The sequence below is a fragment of the Cervus canadensis genome, chromosome 21, assembly GCF_019320065.1.
Source record: "Cervus canadensis isolate Bull #8, Minnesota chromosome 21, ASM1932006v1, whole genome shotgun sequence".
NCBI classification, from domain to species: domain Eukaryota; kingdom Metazoa; phylum Chordata; class Mammalia; order Artiodactyla; family Cervidae; genus Cervus; species Cervus canadensis.
Genome location: NC_057406.1, coordinates 27,384,101 through 27,399,137, shown reverse-complemented (window position 1 = coordinate 27,399,137; position 15,037 = coordinate 27,384,101). Strand labels below are relative to the sequence as shown.

Here is a 15,037-nt window from a genome sequence, read left to right as displayed (position 1 = left end):
TAACTCCCTAAAGTGCAGCTCTTCACTCTCACTTTAGGGAGTGTTCCAGACCTCGAAAGAGACAGAGCACGTACCTCCTCTGTGTATAATTTGTATGCCTTTATCAATATTTAAGTCTGACAGAAGGGAAGTGTTTTTTATTTACCTGATGGCCAGCCTTGCCTCTCTGCCTTGTGCTTATATTATATTTGGAACATGTCATGGGCGAAACTGTCAAATGTGCAGAATCTGTGGCCAGCTCTCTCCTTCTACTCTGTCCCTGCCACACAGCCCAGAGGTTTTTTTTCTGCCCGCTAGATACTAATGAGAGTTAGCCTGTGAGTTTCTTTAGGCAAACACCATTCTAGTCTATCCTTAGTAGTTCAGCAGTATCTAACATCTTAACATCTGTCATATAAATGGACAAATGAGGACTTCCTTGGTGGTCCAGTGGCTAATAATCCCCCTGCCAATGTAGGGGACATGGGTTCAATCCCTGGTTGGGGAAGATTTCACATGGCTTGAGGCAACTAAGCCAGTGTGCCAGCTTGCCCTACCGAAGACCGCATGCCCTAGAGCCCGTACTTCGAAACAAAAGAAGCCGTCACAAGAAGTCCACGCACAGCAACTAGAGAGTAACCCCACTCATCACTAGAGAAAGCCTGCTTGCAGCAACGAAGACCCAGCACAGTTAAAAAATAAAATATTTAAATATGAACAAATGATAAATTAATTCCTCATAAGCATTATGTTCTGAATATACATATATTCATATATATATATACACACACATATATATATATATAATATGAGAAGAGTACTTCTGAAAGGAAACATTATTTAACCAAAAGGAGTGGTTGCTAATGAGAGAATTTCAGGCATTGGTGAGAGATAAATTTAGGAGAGGGTTAAGGGGGACATGTGACTTCAGATCACATGATGCAAAATTTCCACATTATTTTGCTTTATTTAGAGTAGTCCCTGACTTGAGAAATTGCCCCAAAATTCTAGATAGGAAAAATTTAAGGTAGATTGTTAAGAAAATGACTGGTCAGTTTTCAAATCATCTCAACTTTAAGCATACTACATTAGAGCTCATATAGTCCTTTGATACCATGGGCCACCCTGGAAAGTCCTCGTGGTCCCAGAGACTCCAGTGCCTTAGGTCACTGCGGCGTTCTCCCAGCTGTTTCAGCAGACGCTGCATCAGGGGCCAGTCACCTGATACTGTTCTAGCCTTGCCAGCATTGTTTGGCATCAAGGCTGATTGACTGCTCAAGCAGCTCTCTTCTGCCCCCTTCTGTCATAAATTTGCATGTACCCAGCTGGGCCTGGGACAACTTTGTCCTATTCGTTCCTTGAGTAGCAATTTATTGAGTATTTGTCAAGTGCCAAGTACTGTCCTTGATAGTACTTGATACATATGATATATTTGATAAATATATATTATATACTTGATAGTACTTGATAAATATGATATTTATCAGTGAATAAAACAGAAAAATATTGTACTTGGAGAGTCAGCCAATGGGCATTTCATCTCAGGTTATCCCCACACTTTGAAGAGAACATTTTCAGAGTTTTGTAGGATATGACTTAAAAAAACAATTTATACAGATTTTTATTCAAAATGACTCTCTTGGAGCTCATTCAGCCAGACTTATTAATACTATTAGGAATATGAAAGACTGCAATATTGCTGTTCCACTTATGATATGTGTCTAGCATACTGATGCTCCAATTTTTTTAAAAGCAAATATTTAAATTAGTTTTCTTTGATAAAGAAATGTTTATCTTATCTAAGCTTCCCTAGAACAGACACAGGAATTAAGGTGTATGTGATTTACTGAAAGAGTTACTCTTCAGGAATAAAACCTTTGAGGGAACAAGAAGCACTCTAGGGGAGGGGAAGGAGTTAACCAGGAGATCAAGGTCTAATCTAGCTTTGAGTCATCTCGGTGGAGGCTTGGAATGAAAATGGTACCGTAACGATTTCCCACTCCCCAGACTAGGTAGCTATGTTAGCAGAGATGGATTCTGCAGAAAAGAGGCAGCTGTCAATTGGCAGTCAATATTCACAGAAGCTGCAAGAGGGGTCCACCAGCTGGGTAGAGGGGATCTGCCTAGGGCACTGACAGCATCTTTGAGAGTGCATTGAATTCCCTGCATGTGAAACTATTGCTGGCCTTAAAGAAATTTCTCTGGCTTCCTGACTTAAAAAACGTTTTTTGTCAGTATCTCTTGAGTGTCAGGCATTGGTATGATTCGTATGTTGATGAGCATGACATGATAGCTATCATGAGTCACCATCAGGACTAGCAAGGGAAGCAGACGGGAACAGAAGTGTTAAGGTAATGTGATATGACAGCCGTGGGGTCATCTAGGGTGTACTCTGGGAGACGGTACCCCTGCTGGACAGCGGCTGCGGAGTCAGGAGAAGCTTCCTGCGTGATGTGTCATCAGAGCCAGTCTAGTCAGGGTCCTTCATAAAGTCCCGTCCTTACTGTGTACTGCCATAATAGACTAACACAAACTGAACAATTGAGATTAATCTCACAGCTCTGGAGACCAGAAGTTTGAAATCAAGATTGGGCTGTGCTCCCTCTCAAGGCTCAGGGGGAGAATCCTCCCCTGCCTCTTCTAGCTTCTGGAGACTCTGGACAGTCCTTGGCTTTGGGCTGTATCACTCCCATCAATGATGCCATCTCCACATGGCCTTTTCTGTATGTGTGTGTCTTCTCTTCTGTTTCTTACAAGGACAGTTATCATTGGATTTAGGACCCACCCTGATAAAAACCCACACTGGGATTCCCAGATGGCTCAGTGGTAAAGAACCTGCCTGCCAATACAGAAGACACCAGAGACCTGGGTTCGATCCCTGGGTTGGGGAGATCCCCTGGAGAAGGCATGGCAACCCGCTCCAGTATTCTTGCCTGGAAAATCCCTTGGACATAGGAGCCTGGAGGGTTATGATCCATGGGGTCTCACAGAGTCTAACATGACTGAAGCAACTTAGCACTCACACACTAATAAAACAGGACAATCTAATCTCAAGATTTTAAATTTAATTTTATCTTCAAACACCCTTTTTCCAAATAAGCTCAGAGTCACAGGTTCCTGGAATTAAGACGTAAATAAATTTTTGGGACATCCCATTCAATCCAGTGTCTCACTATCAGCTAGTGATGGCTGTTTGTTTATTTCTTATTCAAAATGGAAAGGGTCTGAGCTTAAATTTCTATAATTGCTATATGATGGGGGAGAAACGTCCTAAGTATGAACTCCAAATGCTACCCTACCAATTTACAGTCACCTTTTAGGGTGCAAACTGTGATTGAGATCTTTTAAACTTTCCCAATCCAAAGCTACTGTTAGCTCCCTTTCCGTGAAAGATTGGGGATATTCATCCTATGTCACCCTTTCAATGGAGGAGACTTGCAGTAACTCCAAGTCAATTTCCCTTTTCAGGAAGGCTGCCCGCAGTGATGGCAAGTAGTCAAGATGGTTTCTGTGAAAGCCTGTTTATTCACAACTCAATATCTGAGGAGTTAACCTTCTGATCAGTGGCAGGTGGAAGCAACTGTTTGGGGGAGACCTATTTGGGAGGTATACGATTACAGGGCTTGGTAAACAACTGAGCATATTAGTGAGAAACAGGGAGGGTCCAGAAAAGCTTCCAAGACCTGAGTGACCAGGGTAAGTCGTTGAGTTCAGTGCTGAATATGAAGAAGCAGGAGCTCACCCAAGTGGAAAAAAATCATTAAACTGATGTCTGATGGAACTCTACCTTTTTAAAAAGTTATCAGATATTGGTTTTTATTGTTTTTGCTTTGTTTTCTAAGGAAAGACAAATTGAGAATTTTTCAAGTGTATCATGAGGATTCTGAGCAGCATCTTTGAAGTTTAAACTCAGCACTCTACATACAAATGTCCCCTAAATATGATGCTCATTCCCAGTCGCTCAGTTGTGTCTAACTCTTTGCGACCCTATGGACTGTAGCCTGCCAGGCTCCTCTGTCCACGGGATTCACCAGGCAAGAATACTGGAGTGGGTTGCCATTTTTTTTTTTTTTTTGGTGGGTTGCCAATTTTTCTCCAAGGTATTCTGCCAACCCAGGGATCAGACCTGCAAATCCCACGTCTCCTGCACTGCAGGTGGATTCTTTACCACCAAGCCACCTGGGAAACCCCAAATACGATGCTAGGCAGCTGCTTTTTTTTTTTAACTCCAAGATGTATTTTAAATATACGTAATGTTCTTTGATGCTTAGAATATTTTGCCTGATTCTTAATTCTTAAGTTTTAAAATGATATTGGTATTTTAAAATTTCCCTCCATGTTGTCTTGTTCCTTCTTCATATTTTCATAAATTAAGCATTCAGAAACAAGCAGTTCATTTATAACTTACATCTTTTTCTAGTCCTTCTATCTTACTCTCTTCTTAAATCAGTGAGAAGGGAAATGGGCTTTGTTACTCTTTTTTCTCTTTTTCATAAGGGTGAGTTCCATACTGAGAAAGTCCTTCCTCCCACCTTCTTTGACAAAGTGACATTATTGTATTTATTGTGAACCTGCAAGTATGGCATTAATTGACAGCTCTGTCTGTACCCACTGTTTCCTATCAAATGACCCCACTTTTCGCACCTTTAGCAGGTGCAGAACTTACTAAGATGGCTCTAGTACTAGTATTATGACAATCAATGTAAGTCCTCAATATTTTATTCTAATTTTTTAAGTGATCTTTTTATTTGCTCTTCTACTTTATATATTTATATTATGTTTTGGTTCAAATATTTAAATCAAGACTGTTATGTGGTCATGTTACTTTTTAATATGTCTTCGTTTTAGTAAACATGTTTTAAAAAAGTGAAAAGTGAAAAAAAGTGAAGTTTGAAGGGAAATAAACATTGAGGGTAATGGAGTTCTAGCTTTAATATGACAGTGAAATACCAACAAATATATCCACTTAACTTCCCTTATCATCAAAGTAGCTGTTGGAAAAATGCAAGAGAATAAGACTTAATTCAGAGTCTGATGAAGAGAGTCTACTTAGTGGAAGGCCTACTATTGGCCAATGTAGCTGATGTCTAATTATACTGACATACTAGAGGAAAATGATCTGGCTTTTCTATTAGACACTTGAAATGGAAATCTGCATCTAATCAAACACTAGTTCTTGACAATTCCTTGTATTTCTATTTTTATTTGAAATCCTTGAGTCATTTTTCATGGGAAGAGTGATGTCAACAAGAGCAATGTTTTTCAAAGTAGAAAAACATGATATTCAAAAATTATATTGACTTCCTTTTTTCCCATTAATTAAAGTTATTCACTAGCAATTGAAGCCAATAAATGATGCTTGTCATACATATGTGAGGACAAAAGATAGATTCAATTCCATCTTTAAGTTACTGACACTTGTAATTGCTAAATTTTTTGTGCGAATTTAGTAATAACAGTAGGAAGAACAGCATCTAAAGAACACCTTGTTTAGTAGGATCAGGAGCAGGCAGTGATGGGAGAAATCCTGATATATCTTAAAAAAGTCTAACTTCTTCACTAATAGTATTCAAATTTAATGTTTTTGGAAAACTTTAGTGCTCCAGGAATTTTAAGCTTAAGACAGTATATGTTGGCCTCGATCCCACTGTTTATAACTAATATTGTTACAGAAATTACTTTTCAAGCTTACATTCTTCCAAAACATACACAATCTTATAACTAGATTTTATACTGAAATATTCAAGAAGTAGGTGTGACCACATGTAGACCTTGTGGTTTAAAGCTATTGGAAAAGGATCACCTAGATTTAAAATTCCAGTTGGATTCAAAGAGCAGCAACAGTGCAAAAGGAAGACTTTTAAGACAATGACAGTTAAATTGTACTCATAAATAAAAATAACCCGGATAAAGACTCACATTTGGCTGAATTTTAAGTGGAAGTTTGTATCAGTTTTATAAGGAAAAGCTGCCGCACAAAAAGAAGTTGACAATAAAAAAGGCATCCTACCTTACTTTGGTTAATCTTACCAGTAAAGACGATGGGCAACCTGGATGCTTTGTAGTGACCGGTGTAACAGAAGTTGCACTAGAGGACTCTCAAGGCTCCATTCAAACTTGACAGCCTGAAATAAGAGATGCAATTACTTTATTTTTTTTTTTTCAGTAACAAAATTATATCAGAATACAGAGGTACTTAAGAGGCTTGAGAAAGGGAAAACAGCATAAACGGTTTGACAAAATACTTATATTTGATAGCTTTATCAGTTGGTATATAACTAATAACAGAGCATATACACATCACACAATTCAGTGTTGTGGAGTCTGCCTTTTTTTCTTTTTTGGCTTTTAGTATCACAGAATAAATAAGAGCAGGTGGTTGGTGGAGTTCAACCATGGCTAGGGAGAGAATACTGGCACACAGAAAATAATATCATGAACAGTGTCTTGGATATAAAAGATGGAATTATTAAACAATAGATGTTTCTATTCTCTTGGTTTGAAAAAGTGGAAGTCATTCAGTTGTGCCCGACTCTCTGTGACCCCCATGGATCCATGGAATTCTATATGTAAGAATACTGGAGTGGGTAGCCTGGATCAAACCCATGTCTCCCACATTGCGGGCACATACTTTACTAGTTGAGCCTCTAGGGAAGCCCAAGAATACTGGAGTGGGTAGCCTATCAGGTAGCCTCCAGGGGTTCTTCCTGACCCAGGAATTGAACCGGGGTATCCTGCATTGCACGCAGATTCTTTACCAACTGAGCTATCAGGGAAGCCACACACACACAAAGCCTTAACTGAAATCATGTACTGAGTATTAACCTGCAGATTTTGAAGCTTTACTTTTAAGTGTCAAAGCTACCTTTCAGTGGACACATAATCCACCCATCCCCCAATCTCCCATTCCTTCATCTGTACTGTGAACAACTTTCTAACATTTTCTAGGATATTCAACCTGACGGAAAAACATAGCAACAGCAACCTTTGAGACCTAATTTAGACCTCCCACTTCACCATCAGCACTCGGTATCTGGGCCCTCATCATCATCTCATGAACCACAATAAGCTGTGAAAATGAATGTCAGGTTTTCTCCCTATCTTTCTAAAAGGACTTATTCCTGCTTGAGAAACAAAGCTTCTATGGCTTGTTGCTCCATAAGCCATTTAAGTCACATACACACACAGAGTTAATACCACAGTCCAGAGAGCAGAAAAAATGGGTACAACGCTCATTCAACACACACCTAAAGAAACACCTCAGTATACTAATTATCCTTCAGGATGGGAATGTTTATGAATTCTTGAAGTGTGAGAATGTCAAAGATGATCTCAGCAAATTTGCATAAACTCATGACGCTGTCTGAATATATAAAGATCATAATGTGTGTTGTCTTAGACTGCAGTTATGACCTTCTTTAACTAACATGCTAATATTGGATTGACTAGACCATGGGCTATGTTCATGCCCTTATTGTGAACATATCCTATGAGTACATTAGCAGGAGAGAGATGCCTCAGAGTCTACTTCCATGCTTGTCTTTTAGCTTTCTTTCAAGATTTCCTTGTGATTTCTTTCTGAACCCCGTAACTACTTACTGACCATGAATGGCCTCCCTTGCTTCCAAATTCACTGCATCACTCTGTCTGCTGCTACAATTTCTCCCTACATCCTGCATCATCATCTAAGAAGGAGACAATATTTTGGATGCATGCTTTGCTGACTTCCTAGTTGTCTCAGTGGTTAAGAATCTGCGTACCAATGCAGGAGAGGGGTTCAATCCCTGGGTTGGGAAGATCCCCTAGAGAAGGAAATGGCAACCCACTTCAGTATTCTTGCCTGGGAAATCTCACAGACAGAGGAGCCTGGCAGGATATAGTCCATGAGGTCGCAACAGAGTTGGATTCAACTAAGGAAACGGAACAACAACAACAGCATTATTTTGAACTCTCTTCTTGAAACCTACCTGCATTGTTACAGCCTGTGGTTTGCAGTAACCTCTGGGTCTGTGTCTTATTTGAGCATTAGCTATGAACCATAAGCTTCCCTGGTGGCTGAGACAGTAAAGAATCTGCCTGCAATGCAGGAGACCAGGGTTTGATCCTTTGGTCAGAAAGATCTCCTGGAGTAGCGAATGGCAATCTACTCCAGTATTCTTGTCTGGAGAATTCCATGGATAGAGGAGCCTGGCAGGTTACAGTCCACATGGTCACAGAGAGTTGGACACTACTGAGCGACTAACACTTTAAGAACCATACCTTCCGTTTTCATCATGGTCTTCAAGTACCTTCATATTGCTCTTTAACATAGCCTGCACAGTTCTAATAAAATAATGCATAAAAAAATAACATGATTCCAAAAAATAATCAGCAGGGTAGGAAATTTTTTTTATGTCTTGCAAAGTCAGGGTGCAGCATCAAAGTTTTAAGGGCAAATCCCACAATGAATGTTTTGAAAATTCTTCCCATTTGTTATTTTCCAGTCACATTACATATTTCTTTCCATCTCACATGATTTTATAATTACCATTTTTAATTAGGGAATATTTGCAACTTTACCTATCTTTACCTCTGTGTATTTGCAATGCTGGATCTTGGGTGCAACTTGTCTTATAAATGAATTTGCATTTACAGGTGTATGTCTCTCAGCCACATTCCTAGTGTCAAGTGTTATTGACAGATTCTGGCCTTCAAATAGATTTAATTTACATATACTGTTGTAGAAATTTCCTTTTTTTGAGTTGGGTTAGATATAGCATGTTTCCCATACTCAAGAGGCATGAGATGAATAATGTTTCTGCAAGTTGAATTAATTTTTATTTTCACTACACACTCCTGCAAGGCTAGGAAAACCACAACTGTAAGGAGTGGTAGTAGTAACTCTCTGGTACGTATGCTTCTAGATCAGTTCTCTCTTTAAGGCTTTCAGAGAAGTGAATGTTCTGTTTGTAAAGTAACATAGAATTCAATTCTATTATTAGAGACTCCTCACTTTAGTCTCAGGGTCCCTGTCTTAAATTCAAAACCTGAGGCACCTGGCATTTAAAATAGCTTATAACGATGACCTGATCTTTCAGATAAGAAAACACCTGAGTTAAAAGCAAAGCAAAAGAAAAACATACAGATCCCTATTTTAGACCTATTCAGCATTCAGTATCCAGTTAACTTAGAAAAAAATCATTGTTTATATTTTGGATATTCAATCATATACATGATTGTGCAATTGCTTATATGGTAACATATTCAAACTAAATCAGACCATGATCAGATTTCTAGATAAGTTTATAGTATTTTCCAAAATTACTCCAATATCAGGATATATGATGTCACAAAACTACTATCTGGCAGCAGAATTTGATTATTAGAAACTACTGTTTTAAAATCTGTAATTAATATTAGGATATGGGAAAAGCAAGAAAATATTATGAGCAGATGCCTAGTAACTGACTATTTTCTACATAATGTTTATTTGGTTACTTTTTTACAGTTTTATATATACAGCTGGATAGCAATTTTTCATCACAAGTATTATTTATTTTTCTGTTCTAATTAATCAGTGAAGGTGTTCTTTAAAAAAATATTTCCCTTTTGGTGTTTATATACCTTTTTTGTAACCATATCAATTTTGGGTAGAGAATTTCTGCAGTACCCAAGTTGACATATGAGCTATATTTTTAGCCCCTTGGCTAGCCAAACTGAAATGATCACTTTTTATGTAGGCTACTGTTGATTCACTGGGACCTGTTTTAGAGAATTATTGGTTAAAATCCTGGAATCCCTTGGCAACTTTGCTGTCCTTACCTGAACTAGCTGTGGGAGATATTCCAGTAGTTCATCATTCAAAAGGTTGTCTAACTGCTGAACTGCCACATTACGAATTTCTTGATCTGGAAAACTAAAACAAAGTAAATATACTTACTATGCTGTTAATAGCATACAATAATGCATGAGAAACATCAAGAAAACAGAGAATTAATTCCAACCCCAATGCCTTAGGTAAAATAATCTCAAAATCATTTAAGATAATCATTATCATCAAATAATCACTTTTTTTTTCCTTCATATTCCGTGCTCTCCTGTGAACTGTAGTCGAAAGTTCTCTTGACTAGATTTTGGAAACATGAGCTTAAGTCAGATCCCTGCCAACTTTTCTGCCTATAAAATGTGGATTATAGGATATCTAAGATTTTTTAAAAAATATATGAAAATCTTTGCTTATTATTTAGCCGTGTATTTAAGTAAATAATTACTAGCTGGAGATCTGATGGCTTATACGATTAAAAATGGGATAAAACATATTTAAATGAGTCTTTGGGCAGAGAATAATAAAAAACAAGAAAACTAAAGTATCTTACAATAAATAAACACAAATAATTTAATACAGCTAAATCGTACTAGGCTGTTAAGTTCTTGAATGTAACTATGCCTTACTCATTTTGAACTGCATATGCCTGTTGTAAGATTTAGCACCATAAACACAATAAAAGCTTGCTGCTAAACTAAATTTATGAAGGTAGTTCACATCTGAAACCCTACAGTTTGGAGGGTTCTCATCTGTACATAGGGTGGGCTGTACTATGCCCTTTTATATAAGGGCCTTGAGCTTCTAGATTTTGGTTTCTGCAGGGGTGCTGGAACTAATGATACTGATGGATGACTGTGCTCCTCATAACAACTAACACTGCTCCATCAGTAGAACTGTGTGTGTGAGTGTGCACATGCATGCTTAGTCGTGTCTGACTCTTTTGTGACCCCATGGACTCTAACCTGCCAGGCTTATCTCTCTATGGGATTCTCCAGGCAAGAATACTGGAGCAGGTTGCCATTCCCTTCTTCAGGGGATCTTCCTGATCCAGGAATCGAACTCGAGTTTCTTACATCTCCTGCATTGCCAGAGCTCCCGGAAAGTGCCTAGATATAAATTTGACACCACGCTGCTTTGACATGATAAATAAATATAACAAGGGTTTTGGTGAGAGCAACACCCTTATTTATTATTTTAAATAAACAAATCTTAAAAAATTAATATGCACAATTTAAAATTCGAAGGAACAGTTTAGAGCAATTCACTTAGAAACAAAGAAAAGAATAAATAAGACCCTCGAGTCTCTTTGCATGGGAACTATGAATGCCTTTCAGGTGAGAGCTCTAAAGACTGTGGAGGTCAGAACATTTTAGTCTCTAATGCCCAGTCTCTTTTCAGCATGTCCAGTTACTTAAGGGTGAAAGGAATACATGCAGCTATAGTGTGAAGGACAAAAATAGCACCACTGAGTATTTCCCCAACTGTCCTTGATAGCAGTTTGAAATGTGGTGCTTAAACAGGTTACATATTTTCTCTTCATTCATTGAAACTGAGCATTTTAATTGCAACAAGAATTTCACTTCCAAGATTGGTCATTCAAAACCTTTACTTCTGATCTACATATACTTTTCCAATAATATTTTCCCTATGGATATTCTAGCAATAAGACCTACTGAGACTGTAGTCCAGGCACATCTCATGAAGTACCACTAAGGTCAGATTTCAGCATAGCATCATGCACAGATGGAAAGAAGAAAGGGTGTAATAAAAATGCAAAGCTGGAGGAAGGTCAGCTTGTTTTAGCACACGAAGACTTTATTTTCTCCTAACTAAATGTGATTGACTCTAATTTATTGCTCTCAATTACGAAACCATTTGTCTGAGGCTTGTAGACATCAAGGTCAGTTTGAGGACACTTTGAAGTCTTGGGGGAATAGTTACTTGGTACATTTTGTTGCCTAAGTGATGACTTAGGTCAGATACTAGTCATCCTTGCTTTCCTATGTGCCTATTTCATCTTACTGATGTGAATGACAGCAAAGGAGGAAAAACAGAAAACAAACATCACAACAAAATAAAACTTTTTGCTAAACACTGTATCTCTAATCATGTGCTTATTTCCAAACACTAGAATGTAAAGTCCTTGAAAGCAGAAAAATTTTACCTGCTTTGTTCACTTACTGTCCCCATTATCTCTAGATTGGTGGACACTCTACATATTTCAGAAATGTCTAAATTGAATTAGTTATCTTTCTATCTGAAGCATCACTACTGCCAGACTTCTGTCTCACAGTCTGTGTTATCATCTTTCTCCAGTCATGTAGGTCTGAAATTTTAATAATTGTTTTCTCCCTCTTTGCTAAAGACTCGTCATTTAATTCCCACCCCCCTCCTTTCTATCTGGTGAAATTAAATTCATCCTTGAAGACAAAGTTCAAGCATCAGTTTACTGGTGAAGCTGTTTCAGCCACTTTCTAGAATCACCCCCTTTTCTATGGGATTCTAAACACAAGGTTGAGGGTAGGCTCATTCATTTACATCCCTAGTCCAAGTGTAATTGAATAAAAGTTTGTGGAATTTCTAGCAGTCTCTTATCTTTGCATCTGATCCGTTGCCAAGTTCTGTTAATTTTTCTATCCCAATGGCCCTTGCATCAATGTTGTTATTTAGTCACCAAGTTGTGTACGATACTTTTGCGACATCATGGACTGTAGCCTGCCAAGTTCTTCTGTTTATGGGATTTCCCAGGCAAGAATCCTGGAGTGGGTTGCCATTTCCTCCTTCAGGGCATATTCCCTACCCAGGGATGGAACACAAGTCTTCTGCATCTCTGCATTGGCAGGCGGATTCCTTTACCCCAGGCCACCAGGGAAGTACTCTATGCTTGTTTTCAGTTTCTTCTGCAATTATCTATGCTAGGCTATACTTGGCTCACACTGGTATTAGCATTTTTAATAGTAATACCTTATAAAATTTCCTGAATTGTTTTGTAAATTCATTTCCTATAAAACAGTAAATGGTTTTCTATTTTCAAAGAAACTTTCAGGCCCATACTACTTATTTACATACTAAAAGCTAGCCAAACACTCCAGATTTTTGTACTACTGCGATACTGAATAAACTGCCCTGGCTCATTGTATGCTGTTTTTACTTTGAATATGCTACGTTCATCGCCACCTTTGTAAGTACTGTAACTTCTGCTTGGAACACCCTCCCTTCTCTTCTTAAACTTCTAGTTCTCCTTCAACCTGTGGATCATATTCCCTTGAAGGCCACTATACCAGTCTTTAGCAATCACTTTTCTTAACTCCCAGGGCACTGAGTGTTTCCTCCATTGGGCAACTGGGTATGACAGAGCGTGAAAGAATTTATCATTTTATTAATATGTATCCTCATTCCTCAACTAGTGAATATACTGTAGCTAAGGATTGGTCTATCCTCTTTTTTATTTCCAGAATTCAGGACCACCTTCCTTATGTGTTGGGTGATTAATACAAACACATTGATCACAGGAATTCCCTGGCAGTCCAGTGGTTAGGACTCCATGCTTCCACTGCTGGGGCGGAGGGCAGGGGCGGGGCATGGATTCAATCCCTAGTCAGGGAGCTAAGATCCCACGTGCCATGTGGCACGGCCAAAAAAATAAAATAAAAGCATTGGTCACAATAATAATAATGAGGAAAATCATACTATGCTTCTTGTGCTCTGAGATAATTTATATATTATATATTGGTAGCAGGAGGTTCAATTCCACAAACAGCACTCATACAAATCCCAGATTTTTTTCCCCTCACAGTCGAAACAGTAAGACAAAAACAAATCCAATGGTGATGGAAGAGAATTTTTTTTTTTTCAGGCTCTTTAGGAATAGGAGAACAAAAAACTCATGATATCTTTATAGAACAGTCCAAAAGGAATATTATGTATTTGTATTAATACACACAAATGTTGGGAAGAATGTTTTTGCATTTTCATAGAAAGGGATGTCTCTTTTTATTCATTACTGGTGCTTGAAGTTGAGGAAGAAATTGGAAGAGAAACTGGCAAGAAATGAACCACATGACATCCTGAGACGTGACTAAGGCCTAACGACATTAAAGCATATCCAAATATAACCTGAATCTGACTATTTTAGGAAGAGTTGGCTACATTAAAAGAGATGCTGGCAGTGTTGGTGAAGTTCCTGGAAAATGGGGCTCTTTTATACATTGCTGGCAATATATAGCAACATGTATAAAAAGAATCTTTAAAATGTGCTTATTCTTTGATCAAGCAATTCTACTTTGGGAATTTATCCTACAGAAATAATAAAAAATGTGTGTGAGGATATATGTATGCAAACAAAACTGGAAATAATGTAAATATCTAAAAATAAGCACTTAAGTTAAATGTTCTATGACTCTATGATAAAATACATGCTGTCATTAAAATATTAAAATAATATTTAATAATATGAGAGTATAATGAAACATGTGTGCTTAACAAAAAAGATAGAAAGGAAGGATCAAAATATGAATACCAAATTTCTAGATGGAAATGTCATGGATGACTTTAGATTTCTTCTTTAAAGCTTAGTTTTTAAAGATTTTTAAACTTTCTATATGACTGTTTTATTGGTTACTAAAAAACAGTAATTTTAAAAGTAAGTCTCATTTAATTAATTATGAAAATACATTAATAATTGCAAATAATTGCACATTTTAAAATAAAATAAAGTGAAAATAAATAATTGCAAATTTATTACCACTAGAACAAAGATCCAAATCATGTATTCTTTTAAGAATACACATTGTAGAGTGAAAGAACAAGCCTCATATTTTGTACTTGATTTAGAATATTCTTTTAACTAACAGGCCCAAATAGGGATCTCTACCCTTGGAGAATTTGTGCTTAATATCTTTTCAGGGCCATGAACTCAGCCACAGATCAATGGACAAATATGTTCCACAAATCCTGGCCTTTCTTCCCTGTGATGTTGTCTGCAACTATTTAAACATTCTTTGGGGATATAGCTATTGGCATTTCATGCTCAGTAACTCGCTCCTCAATGAGGTGAGGGCTACTCATATTAGTTCTCTGACTGTGGTGTGATATTTACACACTGAAATGTCATATGTATCAGAAGAACTTCAATCTATTTTGAATTTTCCACAAGCCAGGTTATTGTAATTTCCAATGACCTGGTGTGCTTGAGAAATAAGTATAATTTTTGCTGATAACAAACTAGAGCCACTTTCTAGTGATCCTGCTAAC

At 37.7% G+C, this 15,037-nt stretch overlaps 1 protein-coding gene across 1 annotated transcript in view; it reads right to left on the bottom strand.

The window, feature by feature from the left end:
• PIK3C2G (phosphatidylinositol-4-phosphate 3-kinase catalytic subunit type 2 gamma) overlaps nucleotides 1-15,037 on the bottom strand; it is a 409,785-nt gene that overhangs the window by 232,040 nt on the left and 162,708 nt on the right. The window contains exons 17-18 of the mRNA XM_043441512.1: nucleotides 9,781-9,874; nucleotides 6,010-6,104 (exon numbers count right to left, since the gene is read on the bottom strand). Coding sequence (XP_043297447.1) covers nucleotides 6,010-6,104; nucleotides 9,781-9,874 — 189 coding nt within the window. The remainder of the gene's footprint in view (nucleotides 1-6,009; nucleotides 6,105-9,780; nucleotides 9,875-15,037) is intronic.